The 22,446-nt window shown below is 38.6% G+C and overlaps 1 protein-coding gene across 2 annotated transcripts in view; it reads left to right on the plus strand.

The window, feature by feature from the left end:
• Nucleotides 1-20,740: 20,740 nt before the first annotated feature.
• The window catches only part of epha4b (eph receptor A4b), an 88,533-nt gene continuing 86,827 nt past the window's right edge, over nucleotides 20,741-22,446 (plus strand). Inside the window, exon 1 of one of the 2 annotated variants that reach the window (XM_046851482.1) lies at nucleotides 20,741-21,075. In XM_046851482.1, the coding sequence (XP_046707438.1) occupies nucleotides 20,973-21,075 (103 nt within the window). In that variant the 5' untranslated portion in view covers nucleotides 20,741-20,972. The remainder of the gene's footprint in view (nucleotides 21,076-22,446) is intronic. The other variant, XM_046851481.1, reaches the window with a different exon arrangement.

The following is a 22,446-nucleotide window of genomic DNA, read 5'->3' on the forward strand; positions in this document are numbered from 1 at the left end:
TTTCGCCTCTTTTATATTTATTTATATTTTTGATAAAAATGGTCAAACAGAAATGTGCAGAAATTTGTGGCGTTAATTATAACAGCCCTAATATATATATATATACAGCTTGTCCAACACTATCTTTGTTGAACCATTTTGCTTTGATGTGCAAAGTATATATGCTAGTATGCTATTTATTATAGATTTTATTTCCATATATTTATGCTTCCATTTCATGTATATTGAAAATATTTGACACGTACCACCATTTGGTGTATTCGCTAGATAGGTTTCTGCACCACATGGTGGCACACTCATACAGAGGAAAAAAAAACTCAACTCAGTCCTCCTTCTTCATTTCGTGTGGTCCTGGAATGTAATCTCATCCATCATCTGCTTATGCGGGAATATATACCTGTGTAAAACTGACAAACTGTGATTATGCACAAGACTTCTGTGAAAGCTAGCGGCTAATGATTGTGTCGACGGTTCGACAGGGTATATGTGAAGTCAAGGATTGTAAAAGACAAGACCTGATGTAGACGTATAAAATCTATAGCCAGGGACGGGAAGTATTTGAGAGGGTGGATGAAAACGGCTTCATATTCAAAATACTGTAAAATACTTACAGTTCTACATGATGACGTCAAAAAATGGGGGCTCTGCTTAGTGTCCAATCAGTATTTTGCTCAGACTTGTTGAGATCAGAACATAAAATTGATCCATATAGAAGAAAGTGGTGAAGGTAATAAAGGTGCAGGTTGCCAGATTTTTAAATAGGCATCTCATGATTGATAAATAAATGTTGATTGCTGAATATTGTACCCTCATTGAAGAAGCTGTTTAGTAGGATCATGATTTTGTACACCACCGCATGAACGACTGCCTGATAAATAATATATTATTATACCAAACACCAAGTATTTTGAATTAGGATACGATTATGATTCATTCGCAAATTGTTCAACAATAAACTGTGGCTTACTTCAAAACTAATCTTCATCTGGGAGATCATAGCGATACGTATATGAATATTTGATCTGTTGCATATGTCAGATTTACTGTGTGACTCGTCCACAGAAAAGCTGTTGCTAGCAAACATTGTTGACTCAATCAATCGGCGTAACGTGAATGAATCGATCAAATAGTCCAATTGGTGGAAGGTTTGCGAAGGAATTTCATGCGCCCTTGTAAAAGTAGTTTGAAATATTTTCAAAATACAGTAGTTAATTTTGATACATGGTGTGGCAGCTGTATTTTAGTAGTTTATTTTAATTTTATTTGGTATTTTATTTAAAAATACATTTCCATGTACCCAACCCTGTGTTAATCTGTGGTTTAGCATGAAACCACAGCAAATTCATAAATGCTAATAAAGTCAAAGAGGAAATTATTTAATGCTAGTGAGGTAACTGTGTAGTAACTGTGCACTAAATGGACCTTGGGGAATTAACTCGGATTAACACAACGCACACTAAATACCCAATCCCACCCGCTTGTTAGCTTCGAAACAGATTCCAAGCCTCCATCACTCATAAGTAAAGCCTGAGGCATCAGTCGGTAAAGAGCATAAAGGCTTACTAAGCAGGATGTTTGGCCAAAACCCCGGAGCGAAACGCTAAACCGGCGTGACAAAGTCGAGCGTCGCGGTACAGGAGGCTTTGATTCTTTCTTTTGTTCGTTAGGAATCTTTCCTTCACATCAGCCGCCTCACTAATTCCATGGCAGATCGAGATTAGATTCTTAATAAAGTTTGTGATTGGAGGCAACATTGCAGGAAACGGCAATCAATACTCCGACCTCGTATCCTCCCGTATCGACCCTCGGCGTCGCTGGGTTTATGTTTGTTTTGTTCGTGTGAATGCATTGTAAAAAATACAACAACAAGCTTGAAACATAAACGATAAAAATAATAATGAGAAAAAAATTTGAAAAAATATAAATATGATATGGTTTTAAATATAAAACATTCAAAATGATAAATTGCGATCATAGCAATTAACAATGTTATATTATTATTACAATATACTACTACTACTAATAATAATAATAGTAATAATAATAATAATAATAATGATAAGCAATAAGCAGCAATTTGTGGGGTCCAAGCACCAACAATCTCCAAGCAAGCCAGCAAAAAACCCACACAAAATAAATAATAAAGTAATAACAATAATAAAAAGAATAATTATTATTATTATTATTGTTATTATTTTTATTTTTATTTATATTATTATCGTGTTTTTTTATTATTATTATCAACAAGCAGCGATATGTGGGGTCCAAGCAACCCTCACAAATGACATGCAAACAACCTCAAAGCAAGCAAATAAATAAATAAATGTATTCATAAATAAATTAATTAATTAAGAAACAAATAATAACATTTCTAATAATAATATGAATAATAAAAAAAAAATAATAATAATAATAATAATAAGCAGCAAAATGTGGGGTCCAAGCACCTTTCACACAACACCCGAATAACCTCCAAGCTAGCAAAAAAATACAAATAAATAAATGAATAAAAATAAAAATAACAACTATTATTATTAAAAGAAGAAAAAGCAACCAGCAGTAATTTGCAGGGTCCAAGCAACCTTTATGAATAACATTCTAACAACCTCCAAGCAAGCAAGAAAAATACACAAAATGTATTAATAAGTATTAATAATAATGATAATAAGCAACAGGCAGCAATCTGCGGGGTCCAAGCACTTTTCAGGAATAACACCTGAAAAACCCTCTAAGCAAGAAAGAAAAAAATATATAAATAAATTAATAATAATCATCATAATCATTATTATAATCAGGCACCAAAGCATTAATGTAGCTCCAAGAGTCCAAGCACCTTTGACAAAGAACTCTCTGAACTAATGAAACAAACAGCACCCATCAATGCCTTTGTTGAGCAAGTAAATGACTTTTATTTAACTCCAGAACAAATAGGCCTCTAAATTCAAACATTTCCCTGATTGAGTTTATTTCCTTCTCATGCCAAGATCTTGCCCTGCCTCAATTTTTCATGTACAGAACTCGATAATATGCAGGGTGAGTGGAAGCCTTGGCTGTATATATTTTTTCTCGCTCATGAACAAAAATGGCCATGAAGTTATTATTCCTTTCTGTCACCTCTGTTAAATTTCCTCACAGAAACGCATGAATGTTTACTGGCTTCGGCAGTAATTCTGTCTCGTGTGTGCTCTGACACAACGTGCCATTAAAACCCACCCCCCTCACCACCCATCCACCCCAAAACCCATCCCTTTCTGCAATTTTCTTTCTTCTTTTCTATTTTTTATGGCTCGGCTCAGCCAGGCTAGGCCATTCATAAATCTCCAGACGGGAAATAAATGCCGACCGCCCTCTACCCCGAGCCGGCCAGGCGAAAACGAGGAAAATAAAAACCGGGCTTAATAGCACGCCGCTGGTAATTACCTTTTCGGGCCTGCTCGTCTGTGAAATATGATAATATAACACATTATTGATAAGAAAGACCTGAGCAGCTCAGCACTGAATCTTCTCTCTGCTCTAGGAGCAGTTTTATTCTCTACCGGCCCGGCGCTGTCTTCGTGAGAAACAAACAGAGCGGAACGTACATATAAATAAGAGTTCTGTGGGTCTGTAACTCAGGTTATGCCACCGTATTGTCTCGGCATCGCAACAAGAGTGGTGAGAGCGAAGAAAAACAAGGAAATGAAAATCAAGGGAATGAGCTCATGGCTTATCTCATATAATAAAGCTCATTGCTTTTTGTTTTCATGTAGCACAAACCCGAACCTAAATGACATTCCAGGAATTTGATCAAGACCCCCCAGTCCTGTACCCATTAGCGATCTGTAATCGTAGGTTATTTATAGGTGACACTTGCGCGCTCACAATGTCATTTTATGGCTGACTTGTGAAGCAATTTCACACTTGGCAGCCGTTGAAAAACAATCAGGGCTGGATCAGATCGCCCCCTTCTGGTTGGTATCTGTAATCTGTAATGTTTGAATGTCCAAATCTTTGTTGATGACATATACATATGTTGTATCCTATAAGAGAATAAAAAATCCTGTGGTAAATGTTATAAGATGTACAGTGTATAAACAAAGATCTGAACGCACCTATCAGGGAAGCCATTCAGAGAATCGATAGTATGTGGCAACAGCTGATTACATTCTCTGACCCACCTGCAAGGACTTTCCAAGAGCTACAGCAGCCCAATGATTAATGGCGTATCACTTATACTTAACAATTCATCCGTACAATTACAGGATTTCCATTTCTTTTAATAGAACAGGCTTGAATATCTTAGGCAAGTTATCTGAGAGCAGAAATACAGCTCCTGAGCCTAGATCTTCCTCGAGAGGTCAAATTTGTTTGACAGGAGCGAGCCAGGAGACCGTGTTGGCGCTCACCGATAGTGATGCAGGAATGCAATAATAATGGCTCGCTCGGCTGTTAATAGGACTTATGATTAGCGAAAAGGCCAATCTCGTTTGCATGAAGCATCCGTATTGTGGACGTGAGCTGGATGCAAAGCGACCCTGGCTTTTGTTCGTGCTTGGCAATCCTTGCGAAAGTCCTGGCGCTTGTTTGTAATGACTAGTCAAGCTTATGGATTTGGGATGAAAGACAAGTTGGCTGGGTGAAATGTGTATTCAATGTACAGGAATTAATCATGTTGGAACTGTATGTACAGTGGAAAGCCTTGATTTGAGATATTGACTATGACTTGACCATTATACGAGGTTGTATCAAAAAGTTCAGAGACCACAGGAGCTCCAATTACAAGAAAGCACTTTATTTATCAAGGTTTACACACTATCACCTTTAAAATAGTCCCCTTGCACAGCAATACAGAGCTCCCAGCATTCTTACCACTTCTGGAATGGGTCATGGAAGTCTTCTTTTCGAAGCGTGTCAAGCACCTTCAGCGCTGTATCTCCGCAACGGTGTCAAAACGACAGCCTTTGAGCTGGATCTTCATCTTTTAGAAAAAAGCAAAGTCTGCTTGAGGCAAATCTGGTGAGTAGGGTGGGATCATGCGAATTGTTCTCCGACAATCATTATGCGCAAGTTGCCGGATGGTTTCGACATTATCGGGGGTTGAGCTCGTTTAAGGTCTTCCTGATCTCTCTTCATCTTCCGGTGATGTTCTTCCGCTCTTGAAGCGTCTCAAAACACTTTGAACAACTTGTTGCAGCATCGCCGTATTCAAACGTAGGTCATGCCAAGAGTCTCTGTGGCAGACTTGCCCACTTTCACACAGAATTTCATGTCAATGCATATTCCTTTTCGCATTTAGTCTAATGCTTTGCTACTACAATAACCACCAATCTATTGGGAAGAATTTTCCACAAAATGGCTGTTGGGATTTGGGTTTAGCTGGATGAGCATTAGTAAGGCCAAGCACTTATGTTAAAGGTCTTGGGGCAGTTTAGTTCCTCTCACAAGTTTGGGCCCCTGTGTTCCAGAAAAGAGAAATTATACTGCAACTGAATATAAAGACGTCCTATGCAATCGCAAGCCAAAGTTTGGGACAAGGCACAGCATTTTTCATAGCATTCTAACTACTTGTGTGTTAATTTTGTAAGCAAACTAATCAATCAGTAAACAAACACAAATAACTGATGGCTTGAATAAGGTAACCGTATTACCTTGGTTAAAAATGTCAGTGATGAAGTCTATGAAAAGTCCCAGCGTTCCATATATTTGTCTTCCATTATTTGTCATTAAATGACATCTGTTTGTGATCCCAAAAGCAGGGAAATGCACACACATTAAGAATCTGAAAGCCAAATAATGCTTAAGTCTTTATCAACACAACATATTATAACACTCTCTTAATTTACCATTTGTCTTTTTTTAGAAAGTTCCTTGCATTACAGCTCATTACTGATTGTGGCATTTGGAGGTTAATACTCCAGAAGCTATGGACATTCAGGTTATTAACCTAATTAAGGTGTTTAGCTCCAGACTGCCTCTCTAATTCATTGTTATTATAAATGTCAAACTTTGGCAAAGTCCAGACATTCCGTTCCAAATGAGGGGTCAAAATATATTTGTAAACTGGTTGCTGGGGGCACAGGGGGACCTGTCAAATTGGAATAAATTAGCCTAATCGTTTTCATTTCTAGGTATGGGGCCTTGCTCTGGGAAATTCTTTTGTACGTCTTGACTTTCTCAAGTCGGTTCGTCCTGGTCTGGTCAATGAGAGTGGCATCTTTCGGAGACGGGATTAAGAATAGCCTGCGATAATGGATTTTCCCCTCCCCTGATCAATACCATGTCCCCGTCTGCTCTGCTAAATCAAGGGTTTGCTCACGTGGCACTCGGCAATTCACTTCAGAGGAATTAACGAATGAGTCTGAGTCGGGATGAGTCACGAATATGCTATTTGACAGCAGCGATGCACTTGTTTCAGCGCTCGGCACATTACCGTGAGACTATGCTGTCAGTGTCACTACGGCGTAATGAATGGTTCGCCGTCTAAAAACAAATCTGTTTGCTCGATTTCTACTGATGGATATAGAAATGGCTGGGCAATATTCCGTAATTGTATATCTGTATCAGTGGTGGACAAAGTACACAAACTCTGTAAAATATATTACTCCAGTAAAAGTATAAGTTCTTTAAACTTTAATGGACAAACATTTAGACAACATTATCATTCATTTGATTCCATACCAATCACAGCAAGGCCTATTATCTTAACCTACAGTACAGCGGCACAGCATATTAGTGGTATGAGTCACAACGTATTAAGATTAGTCATCGTTCTCACCATCTGACTGGGATATATTGATGAGAGTAGATTTTTTAAACGATGTACACATGAGGCTACTTTCTCCTCTTCTACTGCTTTACTAAATTCAATACACAATCCACCTCACTAAAATCTTTTTTTTTGTTTGATAGGGCCGAGCTCAGCCCCTTTCGCCACTTTCCAATCTCAGAGGAGCCAAAGAAGGTCATCTTTGCCATCACAAATAAAAAAAAAGTATACCTTGTTATCATATGCTACAATAGCACCTCTTGCAAAAAATACAAATAAAATCAATACTCAGACCTTTTCTCATCCACTGATCTGTAAAGCTTTGTGGTCCTTCTCTGCCTCTTAATCCCTAGATTGTATTTTTTTTTCTTCTTTTCCATTCCCTTATCGAGATATCTGAGTGGTCAGCCACACAGGACCTTAAACCACCTGTTAGGTGTGTTGAGTCTGTGCTCTTTATTTTCCTGCCTGACCTCTTCTCTCTTCAAAACTTTCTGGCTCTCCATTTATTTTTAGTTACTTCTCATCCTATAGAAGTCACAAACCTGATTACGCTTTCCTGTGATGTTGCACAGGCAGCAGTTTTGAAGTACCTACATATACATAATACATAATATATAATTGACATGTCTTGGGTGAAACAACCCCTGGTCCTATTTTGAGTCGGATGGAAGAGTGGATACGATGTCTGATATTTCTGTGCATTTTTCTGGTCACGAGCTTCAGGATCTTGAAGGTTGCAATGTGATTAGCTTCTGCAGAGTATACAATGTGAACTTTTGGACAAAAAGAAAGTTTGTCGAAAGTTTATTATCTGTAATACAATAAAGTCATAACATGGTCATCTGGTCAATCATACCAGCAGATCCTCCAGCAACCAGATTAAAACACATGTAATTACTGATACGGTGACTTATTTTGTCAAATGTTTCATTAGCAAAAAGTTTCCAAAAACGATTTTTAGTGCTACAATCTGGAACTTAATTGGACCTAATTGTAAACCATGGTGGTGGATGCATCATTGTTAGAAAAACCACTGGCCTCAAAACCATAAGAACTTTGTCTTGGACGTGTTTTGCTGTGTTCCCTATAAAACCAAGGCCTCTATACAATAGACATTAAATCGACAAAAGTTTGTGGACACCTGACCATGTGCTTTTTGAACATTCCATTCCACATTTAGTCTTAATTTGCAGCTACAATAACTTCCACTCTTCTAGGAAGATGTTCCACTAGATTTTAGAGTGTAAGTGTCAAGATGATAGCTAATTCAACCGTAAGGGTGTTGATAAAGTCAGGTATACACTGATGGAGGTGAGGTAAGGAGGCCTGGCCTGCAGTACAGTTCCAATTACATTAAAAAGGTGTTCAATAGGATTGAGGTCAGAGCTCTATAGCAGGTCACTCAAGATCTTCCAGTCCAAGCACTGTAAATCATATATCCACTGAGTTAGTTTGGTGCATAGGATTGAATGCTACCACATCCAAAGACATCTTATACAACTGTGTGCCTTTGACAATGTGGAAACAGGAAGAACCACATATAGGTGTCCATATAATGTATTTATGCTGAGATATAAACCCAGATTCTGTAAAGATACAATAGTTAGACCTTCAGGTCCTATACAAACATTTTCCCAAGATTAGACCACATATATTATGGCTGATATGGTGACGTTTTTCTGTCAGGATTTGTTTTTCTTTAGCAAATATACACCAAACCTCTTTCAAATACAGGATCTGTCTAGTTCTTAGGATCACTCGTTCTTCAACGTGCTGCGGAAACCCCGGAGACTGAAAGATGGGCAATCAATAAGCTATTAGGGCATGTGTAAGGTTGCTCCAGGTTTCATGGTGTCATGCATGCTGAGAGCCTTCACCGATGCAGAAATGCCTGCTTCTTTCATTTTCAACTTGCTGTTCCAGCTATATGCATATTCAATCACGAATGCCAATCGCTAGAGGAAATGCACAATATCTGGAACAGCTGGTGCACGTTTTTATTTCTTTTACTGGGAAAAACCTTTTGGTGCTCAAACAGTTCAGGATATGTTTTTTTGTAAGAAAGTTGAACTAAATATTAAGTCATAGATTTAAATCAGTTGGTTTTGGTCGTGATAAAATTGTTTAAACATATTGTGAGGAGTTTATGGCAAAAAATGTAATCAGACATTGTATGTGATCAGTTTCCTCGTCCAGAGATGGTCGATCGCAATGAAAAATCTTTTCATGCCAGGGAATTCTTTCTAATCTTATGTATACGGCCTCTGGTCTGATTAGCCGTCCTTAGCAAAAGCATAGATTTACATAGATGCCTAGAGATCAGGTTTGTTTGATTATTTTTTTCCATACTTCTACAGTATTGTTGCTCTTTTCCATTTTTTAACTGGGTCAGTGATTGGGATCACTGTTCACCAGATTTAACTGTTTCAAATTTAGCCTTCGATTACCATAATAGCAATAATACAACTTGACCTTTATATTATAACAAATGCAATCCAGGTGGTGCCAAACAGGACAATTCAAAACAGCAGACCCTCAGATCTCGAATAAAGCATGTGCTAGTTCTCAACATGGAACCAAAAAATGAGATTTCATACACTTTTTTTGGCTATTAAGCATCAGGATCTGGCAATCTGAATAGCTCTCAAGAGCACCAGTTTACAACAGAAAATCTATAGCTTTGTATAGTTTAGTCGTTTGACTGGCAATGTTCAATGTATAGTCAGTTGCTGACAGGAGTTTATCCTCTACACTATACTGCCAGGACTCTCAAGGCTCAATGATGCAGCAATCCTCATGTTCCACTCTTTACATTCTATATAATCCAGATAAGTAAAACTGTATATAGTTGTAAATTTATAGAATATCCTTGATATCTTCTACATATCTATATATCAACTGTATATCTTCTTCTTCTTCTTCTTCTTCTTTCGGCTGCTCCCATTAGGGGTTGCCACAGCGGATCATCCGTCTCCATACCACCCTGTCCTCTACATCTGCCTCTTTCACACCAATATATATCAACTGTATATACACTGTGTATAATCATTTTACAGTTGTACATACGAAATCCATATCTCATATTGTACAATAATATATTCCAAATTTCTCTACATATATTACGCCTTTTATATATATATATATTATTACAGATGGTAAGTTTCATTGGTGTATATAAAAGTAAAAAAATTGTGCATCGAATACAAGTATATCATGATGCATCGTTTTTAACATATTTGCATCAGTAAAAACTGATTTATTTATATATAATTATTAGTAGATTTTTAGTATTTAGAAAGTGACTAATATTTGATATGTAGTTCAATTTCTCGTCGCTAAAATGTTCTCTCAGCACAGCTGTTGCTACGTGAATACGACTTATCAAGAACAGAAACCATCTTTACCAGAAAACATCTTGATGATCCCAAGACTTTTGGAAAATTACTCTGTGGACTGACAAGACAAAGTAAAAGTAAAAGTAACACCGCATTTCAGAAAAAGATCATACCAACAGTAAAATATGGTGGTGGAAGTGTGATGCTCTGGGGCTGTTTTGCTGCTTCAGGACCTGGAAGACTTGTTGGGAAAAATGGAACCATGAAATTCTGAAGGAGAATGTCCAGCCATCTGTTCGTGACCTCAAGCTGAAGCAAACTTGGGTTCTGCAGCAGGACAATGATCCAAAACACACCAGCAAGTCCACCTCTGAATGGCTTAAGAAAAACAAAATGAAGACTTTGGAGTGGCCTAGTCAAAGTCCTGACCTGAATCCTATTGAGATGCTGTGGCATGACCTTAAAGGGGCCAATCATGCTTGAAAACCCTCCAATGTGGCTGAATTACAGCAATTCTGCATAGATGAGTGATCAAAATTCCTCCACAGCGCTGTAACAGACTCATTGCAAGTGATCGCAAACGCTTAATTGCGGTTGTTGCTGCTAAGGGTGGCCCAGCCAGTTATTAGTTTTGGGGGGCAAACTCAAAACAGGGCCATGTAGTTTTTGATTTAGTTTTCCGTCAATAATAAAAATCTTCATTTAAAAATTGCATGTCGTGTTCACTTGTGTTCTGTTTTACTAATATTTAAATTAGTTTGATAATCTGAAACAATAAGTGTGACAAACATGCAAAGAAAATATGAAATCAGGAAGGGGGCAAACACTTTTTCACACCATTGTAGTACAGAATTAGATTGTAGAAATATATAGGAACCTTCACTAAATTCTTTCTCTCTGTTGATTTTGCAGGGTCAAATGGGGTGAGAATCAAAGGAAGCTCCTTTGAAAGAGAGGCCTTATGGTTGAACTGTGGTATGTTTGGAAACACTGGCCGTAATTGTGGCCTGCTGGCATAGCAGGAGGTCCTGGTAGTCATTTGATCTAAGCATTACTTTCGCTCCATCCAGATTCGAGATTAATGACTGCCTAGTTTAACCGAGTCACCCAAATGCTATTTTTTCTAATGCTTTTCTTAACCTTGTGATTCCTTGTGATCATTCTTGGGACGTTCCCTTTGTATCTTCTTGTTGTCAAATTGACTTTTTGCTGATACAGAAGTCAGTCGTATCAAGACTTCATTTGACCTCTTTTGCAGCAAGTTTTTAATTCTAGTGGGAAACTAGTATTTCCCTTATCAATCATTATAGAAACAACAACTCATTAGAACAATCGACAAAACTGCATCAAATTTTTTTTTTTTCACATCTGAATGTCCAATGTGTAGATGTCATGATTAGTGGGTCACACCAAACAGACCCCAAAGAACTAGCTCTGAGAAAAACGGACCTTGGTTTCGCCTTGCATCACCTGTGTCAGGGCAAAAAAGTCTCACTAAAACCAAACAGACTACATCCACTAGCGTGTACATTCTGCGGTTGTGTGCGAAAACATAACTCTTATATACCAGCAGGTGGCAGTAATCTGTATTCACCATCTAAACAAAAAAAACAAAAGAGCTAGATCTGTGAACATATAAAGTGAACAGCATTTACACATCACGTAATCATGTCTGCTATGTTGCAAATAGCACTGCCATTGACAGCCCTTGGTCTTCTGATTAGCTGGTCCTCGACAATGGGCCTCAAATGAGGTGACAAGAATGAAAACAAGTGTCGGTGAGTTTGAAGTGAGACTCCTTCATTGTTTGCTTTTGTCAGTTCTGGGGTTTTTTTTTTCATTTGCTAAGCTGAATAGCCAATCGGAGTTCTCCATGTTGCTGATTCGACATGCAGAGTCAGCCAAAAAACATCCGATGCCGCCCGACTGGAGCCAACGTTGCGGAACACGCCGGAAAAACTAAAGCCTACAGTATATTGCCCGATGGCCAACCATTGACTTGGTGTGTCCCGGGCTTAAATCGCATGAGCATGGCACTTTAAAAGGTACTGAGTGGTAACAACCAGAAGGAAAAGTAAGGAAAAGAGGCTGGCTTGGTTCGGTTTGGTTTGGTCTGGTGTAGCCCCATGGTAGCCATGGAGATACTACAGAACATCCAGAATGTGGGGTTAATAAAGTTCATAGCCACTCTATTGACCCACTCTCTCTGCAATTGTGGTTTGGGTTGGGATTTTTTTTGATGGACTGATACCATTAATTCTACACTTGCAAAATGGTTTTGTTTAAATGGGAACCCATGGACACATTATTGTCTCTACTACTCATATAATCAATGAAAAACAAACTATTATTAGTTTTTGGAATTGTTTTGGTACTACGAATCTCGAACACCAAAGAAAACAGAGGTGTGCGACCGGTCCCCATCAGCCCCACTGCTACAGATAATGCAATAAGCAGGTCAGAAAGATGGATGTATTTATAAATTAGAGGGAGAGAGAGAGTGGAAGTAGAAAGCTTGAGGTGCTACATCAGACTCTAGCCTTGATCTGATTAAGGTTTGATAATGTGAGAAAGCTTCACTCACTCACTCACTCACACCATGCCTTAATGGCTTTCCACCTCTACCATTTTCAACGGCTTTCGCTGCTAACCCCATTACCCGAATTTGAACTCCTTTATCTGGCAAAACGTACCACCAAACTCTGACAGGAAGCATCCTCTAGCGTCGTGTTCACCTCTTCCGGTGTAACTGGATTATTTGGAATGAATGTTTAATGCATTTGGAATGCACATGAGGGGGGTAAACGGAAATGAGAGAATTGGTTTTGGGGTCCGTTATCATTACCAATCTTGTATTAGCCAATTTGGCGAGGGCGTGCTCTCAAACCTAACCTGCGGTTGGTTGTGTGCTTGACCAAGTTTTTATCAGCTCATGAATAAAAAACGAACAACTGATTTGAAATCAAAAATACAAAATTTAGTACGTATGCCCGGAAAAACTAACTTTGTTGCTGTCCAACAGTGAAAAAGGAAAGTATGAGTATGTAGTTGTAAGTCGCTCTAAACTAGGGCGTTTCCGCCTAATGCCAATAATGTGGGGAAGGACAATTATTATATAAAAATACAAAAATAAACTGACTCCTGAGGTAAACAGAATCAATCTTAAATTTTCTTCTCTGCTATAGGAAATAGTTTGTTGGGGAATTTGCTGTGGGTACTGTGTGTGCATTGTCGGTATAAACAAATGAACAAATGTAGGGAATGAAGTACAAAATGGTTGACGCTTGATATACTGCATTGTATCGATGATGGAGAGCGATTTCCGACACCACTAGGTGTATTGTTACACCCCTCCCCAATAGACATAAAGATAACGCATAGCTTTCGAGTTGTAGCCCAGGTTGGGCCGCGAGGCCGAATTGAACCGCACTGTTGGCAATAACGTGATTGTTTTCCTCTAGTCTAGGCCCTACTAAGTGAAAGTGTCTCCATAATGGCACTTTAAAGGTGCATGTTGATGGATCATAACACTCGTTTAGGGGAATTTAGCCAGCGTTTCCGCCGTCTGGCTGGTGGAAAGGCACCTCCGAGAGAAGTTAGGTAAACGTGTTAGTTTTGGGATCCATCACGCCGTTTTTTTAAACACAAAAAAAAAAAGAAGTGCCGCCAGCCATTACACGAGGCATCTTTATCTCTCTCTGTCTGGAGCCCGGGGCGTAATGCGCGAGGCTAATTTGCTTAGCCCGTGCAGCACGTCCATTAGGGATGGAAAACGGTGACAAATCGCACGCCAGCTTCTTCTTCTGTCTCTCCATCAGGCGGCTGAGTGCTGAGAGCGCCGTTGGAGAGAAAGTGAGAATGCGAGAGGGTGGGGAGGGGAGGGGACGAGCAGCAGGTTTCCTAGCCTGCCGGCGTTCACTTCAAGAGTGAATAATAGGTGTAAATGAAGCCCGAGAGGTCAGCATCCTGCTTGGTTATTACATTAGCGGGGTTAGCTATACCTCACCATTAACATACAGACGCCGTAACGACTGTCTAGGGAGGAAGCGAGGTTCATTTGTTGCGTTTTAGATCCTGAACGGACGACGGAAAGGAGGTTTTCTCTATCCAGTAACGAGAGAATATGCATAAATAATGCTGAGTTTTTTGAAAAAAATATGATTATTGACATTGTTATTCGGTTTGTTTTGTCAGTGCAATTCATGCTAAAGCCATGAACATAAGCAGCATCAACAGATCAACAAATGTATTTATTTTTTTGTCAGATCGAATGGTCAGTTCATTAATTTCATCTAATAACTTTTCCAGCACTGGAGCTAGTCGCTGATCTGACTAGCTAGCTAAAGCAAGACAATGCAAGTGATTGGACAAACCATACGTTTATTACGTAGCATCTATAGATGGTGTTTTTGTCTCAGTGTGTACAGCAGTCAAAGACCTTGTTGTGATTATTGAGTTTTTCCTTTGAGGCTCATGTGAATAATATTTCCAAGATCGCCTTCTTTCACCTTAGAAATATTGCTAAAATTAGAAATTTGATGTCGTTACAGGATGCAGAAAAACTAGTTCATGCTTTTGTTACATCTAGATTAGACTACTGTAACGCTTTACTGTCTGGGTGTTCTAGTAAGTGCATAAATAAGCTTCAGTTAGTTTAGAATGCAGCAGCAAGGGTCCTTACCAGAACCAGGAAATATGACCACATCACTCCTGTTTTAAGCAGTCTACACTGCTCCCCATTAAATCTCGCATTGAGTCTGGTGCAGGCTATTTGTTGGTATCTCAAGTAATGAAGACAATATCAGGGAGTAGATCTTTCTCTAACAAAGCTCCAGAGTTATAAAACAGCCTTCCAATTACAGTTTGGGTCTCAGTGTTCAAGTCTAGACTAAACAAACATTTATTGAATAAAGCCTTTTGTCAGTAAGTCTTTTCTTAGATCTTAGATCTTTCCACTGTGGAGTCCCAACATACACCTTTCGAGTAAACCAGGAGAATCCAGTGATCAGTGTTCCTGCCCTTTCTTCTCTTTAGATCTACCTGGGTCATCCCAAAGTCCTACCTCTCCTACCTCTCTCACCACTTTGTGCAGCTGAGGATGGTTCCACATCTACAGCCTAAAGATACATAAAGCTGTTGAGCAACTGAAGAACTTTGAAGACTGATTCCGACTGTAATTAATATCAACAGTCCACTACAGAGTCTCAGGACAGTTTGCATGAATAGATCTGCATTTATGCACTTTTTACTACACACCACAATAATGTAACTACAATGAAGAGAAATTCGGTGCCAACCAGATAAGGATGGGTTCCTCTCAAGGTTATAAAGTTGTAAAAAATTGTATACGTTTTAGTGGCTAGAAGTTTGTTTCTTAAAATTATAAGCTTATCCGTACAAGCGATCAAGTGGTGACTGTGGCAAGGGAAAACTCCCTGAGACATCATGAGGAAAGAACCTTTAGAGGAACCAGACTCAAAAGAGAACCTCATGCTCATTTGGGTGGCACTAAATGTCTATTCATTACAGTTCCATCATTGTTGAGTTGTACTGTTCAGCGCTTAAATGCAGAACTGGTTATGGATCTAAAATGCGGAACACTTCATGGATCTTTATCAAAACGTCCCAGTATGCCTTGTAACAAAATATACAAACTAGCATACATAAGATTAGCATCTCGATGTGTAGGCGAATCAAATCATTTTTTGTAAAAAATGCTGTGTAACACTGCTAATTGGGGCAAATAAATTGGGGTTGAACTAAAAGTGAGATTGGAAAAAAAATTTTTAATCACTTTTTGTCCAAAATATTTGGATTTTTATTTATTTTTTAATAAAAAGTAATTCTTTTTTTCTTTTTTTTAATATATCAAAGAATGAATCAATTATGAGAACTGCAAAAATAAGAAGAAGAAGAAAAAGATAAATTCGTATATTATAGATTCATACGTATATAAATGGCAATGGCTTAACTTTGAATAAATAAAGAAATAAAGAAAGAAAGAAAGGAACTAATCGATTAAGTGAATTGGCAAAAAAAAGAACAGGGAGAATCACTTTTTTTCGTCCAATTTATTTATTTATTTATTTTTTGGAAAAATCATAATCATGATAATTATCAAAAATGTTCATCAACCAAGGAAAATGCCATTTTTTAATAAACACAAAAAATAAAAAATTTTACTAGACCATAAGATTTTTATGTGCTTTCTAAACATCCACATTTAAACCCAATTTGGTGTTACATTAACATCCGTTATTTTATGCTGATGGAGATTTGCTATTTTATCCAAACCCAAGGGTGTTTAGTAAAGTCGGGTTCTGATGTAGGTGAGGGTGAGGAGGCATCATGTTCAGTAGGGTTGAGGTCAAAGCTCTATAGCAGGGGATCCAATCCAACCAATGTAAATCTTCATGGAACTGGCGTTAAGTTCGAATCAATGGAAAATCCCAAGACGCCGAAGAATTTGGGGAAGAACCACATTTAGCTGGAGAATTCTAGTGTCTCAACACTTTTGGTCCATGTAGTGTATGGTCATGTGACTCGTATCTGCCAGGACATCTTAGAAACAAGCGAGACCTGAGGTGTGTGTCTCTTTCTCTCTGTCGACAGAGACCACTAACCACGGCGGAAATGACACCTCTTTCCTGAACTTGACCTCATTTTTGCCTCCAGAGCATGTTGAGAAAACCAGAGACGCAAGTGCATATATCCTGTTTGCTCTTGCAGGAGATAAAGACGCTAACAGCAGATGTTAAAAGTGATACTGAACAGACGTGTGAAGACGTGAACACGCCCCTGAGCTAAACGGTTTCTCAGAACCTGTCAGCAGCTGCCAGGTTCTTACTGTACTTTACTAAGAACCTTATGGTCTGAGGAGAAATGGCAAAGTGAAAGGACATTAGGGTTACTAAAGCGTTACTTTTTCTTTCTTTCTTTCTTTCTTTCTTTCTTTCTTTCTTTCTTTCTTTCTTTCTTTCTTTCTTACTTTTCATTTCATATTTTTCTTTCATTTCTTTCTTTCTTCTTTCTTTCTTTCTTTCTTTCTTTCTTTCTTTCTTTCTTTCTTTCTTTCTTTCTTTCTTTCTTTCTCCTCTTCTTTTTTACTTTTAATTTTTTCTTACTTTTCATTTCATTTCTTTCTTTCATTTCTTTCTTTCTTTCTTTCTTTCTTTCTTTCTTTCTTTCTTTCTTTCTTTCTTTCTTTCTTTCTTTCTTTCTTTCTTTCTTTCTTTCTTTCTTTCTTTCTTTCTTTCTTTCTTTCTTTCTTTCTTTCTTTCTTCTGTTTTCTTTCTTTCTTTCTTTCTTTCTTTCTTTCTTTCTTCTTTCTTTCTTTCTTTTCTTTTCTTTCATTCTTTCATTCTTTCTTTCATTCTTTCTTTTCTTTTCTTTCATTCTTTCTTTCTTTCTTTCTTTCTTACTTTTCATTTCTTTCTTTCTTCTATTTTTCTTACTTTTCTTTCTTTCTTTCTTTCTTTCTTTCTTTCTTTCTTTCTTTCTTTCTTTCTTTCTTTCTTTCTTTCTTTCTTCCTTCCTTTCTTCCTTCTTCTGTTTTTCTTCTGTTTTCTTTCTTCCTTTATTCATGTTTTCTGTTCATTTCTTTCTTTCTTTCTTTCTTTCTTTCTTTCTTTCTTTCTTTCTTTCTTTCTTTCTTTCTTTCTTCCTTCCTTTCTTCCTTCTTCTGTTTTTCTTCTGTTTTTCTTTCTTCCTTTATTCATGTTTTCTGTTTATTTCTTTCTTTCTTTCTTTCTTTCTTTCTTTCTTTCTTTCTTTCTTACACACACACACACACACACACACACACACACACACACACACACATCTGTATTACCTGAATAGTAAATGTCAACATTTTTTTTTCATTTATTCAATTTAATTTGTAATCGTTTAATTGTTTATTCAATTTAATCAATATTATAAAAAATTTATTGCATTAATTAAATTTATTTTAAAAAAGCAGGCATTTAATTTAAAATTGTTTTAAAAATATAATATATTCAAATCATGAATGTTAATAAACATAAACTGCGATAATAAAAAACAAGCGTTTTTATGCTTTGCATTTCTTCCCCCTGAATCGAACCGCGACTTAAAAAAAAACGAGTTCCGTCCCGAACCGTACGTAGAAGGAAACAGAAAGAGAGAAAAAAACCTAAGTCTAATTCCTCTCTTTCACTTTTCTCTCAATCTGCCCTCATCACTCCTCACACACCTTCTTCACCTCCTATCCATTATCCTGTCTTAAACACCAAGCTTCAATTTCTCCAAATCCTCCTCCCACCCAAACCCCTCACTTATTACCTGGACGTTTAATATACAGTGATCCTCCACTCCAATTCCTTCTTAGCATCTTTTTTTCTTTCCTTTTTTTTTTTTTTTTAAAAAAAAGGAAAGATTCCTGCCAAAAACAGAAATTCACACTTGAACAAATGGGTGTGAAAAAGAGTAAAGAGGAAGACATTTTTTTTTTTACTAAACCATTAAACAACACGACTCCATACATTTTTTTTTTAAAGCGTGTCGGCGTGGCTCTGAATTGCGTTTTCGAGGTTTTCATGACTTCCTGCGGCTTCGCCTAGAGAAAAATCTTGCCTTGTGTCAGAGCTGAGGGATCTGAGGTGACCTTTCGTGGCTCTTTTGGGGGGATGGGGGGCAAGAAAGCGATCAGGGTTCAGTTCTTTTTCACAGAAAAAAAAAAAGAAGAGAGGGAGTTCAGCCATTCAGCTCTGATGGGTATGTGCAAGCCATTTCCAAACAGAAGATATTATATATATGTGTGTGTGTATGTGTGTGGGTGTGTTTTTAAAATGTCAAGCTCTTCACCACAAGCACCCCATAAAGGAAACCTTACCTCCGTAGCAGCTCGCTATCCTCCTCTAATGGCCACACATGTAATTATCACATAATTAATATTAGGATAAAAGCCTAACTACCTAATAAAGTTTTTTCATAGCGATGTCTAAGAATTCCTTGATTACGTGCTCATATTGGACGTTTCTCAAGCTTTATACCTTCCTCACTTCCCTTTTCTGTAAGTCAGCAGTGACCGAATTGGGTTTCACTAAGGGGCTGTGTTTACGGCATTAATGTGGACCAAACGGAAAAAAAAAATATATATATATATATATATATATTGCTAGTTTTGCTCGAGTTTGCTTGCTGGTATATGAAACGGATCATAAATTAAAAAGAAGCAACCTTTTTCCTTTTTTTTTTTTTCTTTCCCTTTTTTTTTTGGTCATTACTTCCCCTGCAGTCAGTCGGCAAATTAGGTCACGAGCGCGAACGAGGCTCGCACATCCTCCAAAACTCTGCCTTAAGTAGACACTTCAGCAAATCCCAAAGCCGAGGAAGTGCATCTTTGCTAAATAAGCTTGCTCCAGTGGCTAATAGTGTGCAGGAAATAAACACAAAAAGTACTTCAGAATAACAAAAAATGATATATAAATTGAATATAAGGTGACAATGATATGTCTCTATGGCTAAAAGTCTGTTTTCTATTCAACATTTCTCGAATGGAAAAAAAAACATGATTTGATTGAAAGATTAGCATCAAAATCGAGCACCAAAATCCGCCATCACGTACACATCCGGCAATTAAAACCGTCCGTGTGGAAACATATCAAAAATTCTTCATCTGGTGTCCGGATGATTTACATCTTTTAAAAACACCGTTAAAATTGTTGAACTAGTAAGTTCGTGACGGTCGATTGACCCTAACCCTAACCCTAGTCCTAATTAAAACGTGTCAGTGATTCTGATTAGGGTCTTACTGGCCCTAATGGCCAACCACATCTCCCAAGTGAGGATAATAATCAGTCAAAATCATGCAAAAGTAAAACTGTGTATTTGGTATATTTTTATGAGAAATGACTCTGGTTACATGTTAGACTTTTACACTTTTTCCTTAACATTTTACTGCTTTATGGCTTTTTTAACAAAAAATAAAAATCATTACATGGATCCTTGGATTCTTGGAACCTTGGATTGTTCAACCCCAGACCTTACGTTTTTTTTGAGCATCGCATTCCACGTTTAGTCCCAATTCCCACTTCTAATTCCCACCACTCTTCTGGGAAGATGTTCCACTAAATTTTGGAGTGTGCTTATGGATATTTGCGTCCATCAGCCACAAGGGTGTTATGAAACGCAGGTACTGATGTAGGTGAGGAGACCTGGGGTGCAGTCAGCGTTCACATTCATCCCAAAGGTGTTCAGTAGGGATGGAGCACTATAGCAGCAAGATCTTCCTCTCAAAGCATGTAAACCAGATCTTCAAGGAGCTCACTTTGTGCACAGGGGCATCACCATGCTGGAACAGGTTTCGGGTTTCCAAGTTCAAAATGCAAAATTGTATCATACTGCATCTAAAGATCTTTTAGTTTTGTGGTAACAGTTTGGAAAAGAACTAATGTACGTGGTGCACCGTGATACCTGCCCCAATGGGCATCTCTGTGTGATCTATTAGTAACTCTGTTATATCTTTTGGAGGCTAAACGAGGCAGTGATCATGGTGGGACCAGATTTCAAGAAACGTTACCCCCCCCCCACAAACACACACACACACACACACACCCCATCCAACTCTTTTGACTCCTCCTCCTGCTCCAGCTCGTTCCCCGCGCGCTCCTTTCATTCCGCTCACCACCAGCAGCAGCAGCAGCAACAGCAGCAGCAGAGCCACAAAAAACAAAAAACCCACAACAACTCGGGAACAGTGCGTGCGTGCGCGCGCGCGTTTTTTTGTACGCGTGCGTTCCTGCGTGTCTATATATGTGCGTGTGTATGCGCACCGTGCATGTGTGTGTGTGTGTGTTTTGGAGGGGTGAGTGCGTGAAGCTCAGGACATCCAGGGATGCAGCGCGCGCCCTAAAGCGCGCAGCCTGAACATGGCACTTTCTCGGATTTACCTGTTCTTCGTTTTCCTGCTGCTGCTTTTCTTCGCGTGCTTGGGACCGGGCCGAGGCGCGCGCAACTATCCTGAGAATGAAGGTAAGGAAAGGACACGTGCGTGCGTGCGTGCGTTATGAGGACCTTTTTTTTTTCGTGCAAAAGATTTCCTGGATAACATTTTCCTAATATATATAAATATTATATATTTTATTCATGGTATAGACCAAGTGCACATCTGGAGGCAAGTTCTGATGAGCTTTGCTCTTTAAGTGCAATGCATTTTCAGCTCACATACACACACAAAACTTTTTTTTTTCTTTTTTCTTTTTTGCATATCTTTATGCATGCGTTATGACCTTCTCAAAGCATCACCAGCATTATAAGCAGCCACAAGGGTTGCAATGGCGCGTGCGTTAAACGCTACATTGACACTATTATCATTGGATACCTTTGTGCAAAGCAAAGTCCTTCTTTTCTGGAGAAACTTTCAAGTCTTCCAAGTCCAGAATTCTAACTTCTCATTTCTGAATTCAAATGTCCTGTTTTTCAAGCCCATTTGGAGTTGATTGAGCAACCCAACAATCTAGGTCCAGATGCTTCCTTGAATAACACCACCAAAAAAAACAACATCCCACAGACCATAGACATGGCATTTTTGTGGCTAGACGGCATCTGCGAACAATTTGGACCAAACGACGCCGCCTAAATGAGCTTAATGATGTAGATAAATGTCGTGAACGTGCTCCTCGGTGCTTCCTGCAGGGCTCAGACAGCTCGGAGTTGACCTTTTCTCTTCAGATCGCTTCACTTTGCCGGGAGCTGCGAGAAACCTGGGATTTGGGGACGCGGAAGACCGCCTGTGCCAAGTTTTGTTTTCCTCGGCTGTTGTGACTTTCTAGGTTTTTTCGCTACTGAAATGCATACGAAGCGGTCTCGAACAGGACAGCGTATAGACCGACCCAAAGCACTGCTTCACAGAGATATAATGTCCCCAGAAAACAGCCTGGATTATGGTCCAACCTTTCCACCGAGGATTTGTGCCTAGAAAGACGCCGTGTGATTAATGCGATTCCACATTTATCTCTTCGCAACGTTTCCGAGACCAAACATGAGCCAGGGAACCTTAGGAACCCGTTCTTGTCTCGGCCGCTCGGTCAGTCCAGTCCTGAGAGAACTTCTGCAGTCGTTTTTCTGAACAGCAGAGGGCGCACATGCACATCTACATACATAACAGCAGCACTTAAGTTCTTATTGGGTCGATCTCTCTCTTTTTGCTCGTCTTTGAGTTCTACACACTTTCATATTTTCAGTCTGTTCTTCATTTTTCTACCTAAGTACCGCAACTGTGTATCGAAGCAACGAGATCCTGCGACGTTTTACGCCGGTTGAAGCGGCAGCCGTGGTCGTTTTTTTACCTCAGGCAGATTCCAATCACGCAGATCGATCCTGGTTAATGGGGTTTCTTCCATT

This window comes from Silurus meridionalis, chromosome 6, assembly GCF_014805685.1.
Source record: "Silurus meridionalis isolate SWU-2019-XX chromosome 6, ASM1480568v1, whole genome shotgun sequence".
Taxonomy (NCBI): domain Eukaryota; kingdom Metazoa; phylum Chordata; class Actinopteri; order Siluriformes; family Siluridae; genus Silurus; species Silurus meridionalis.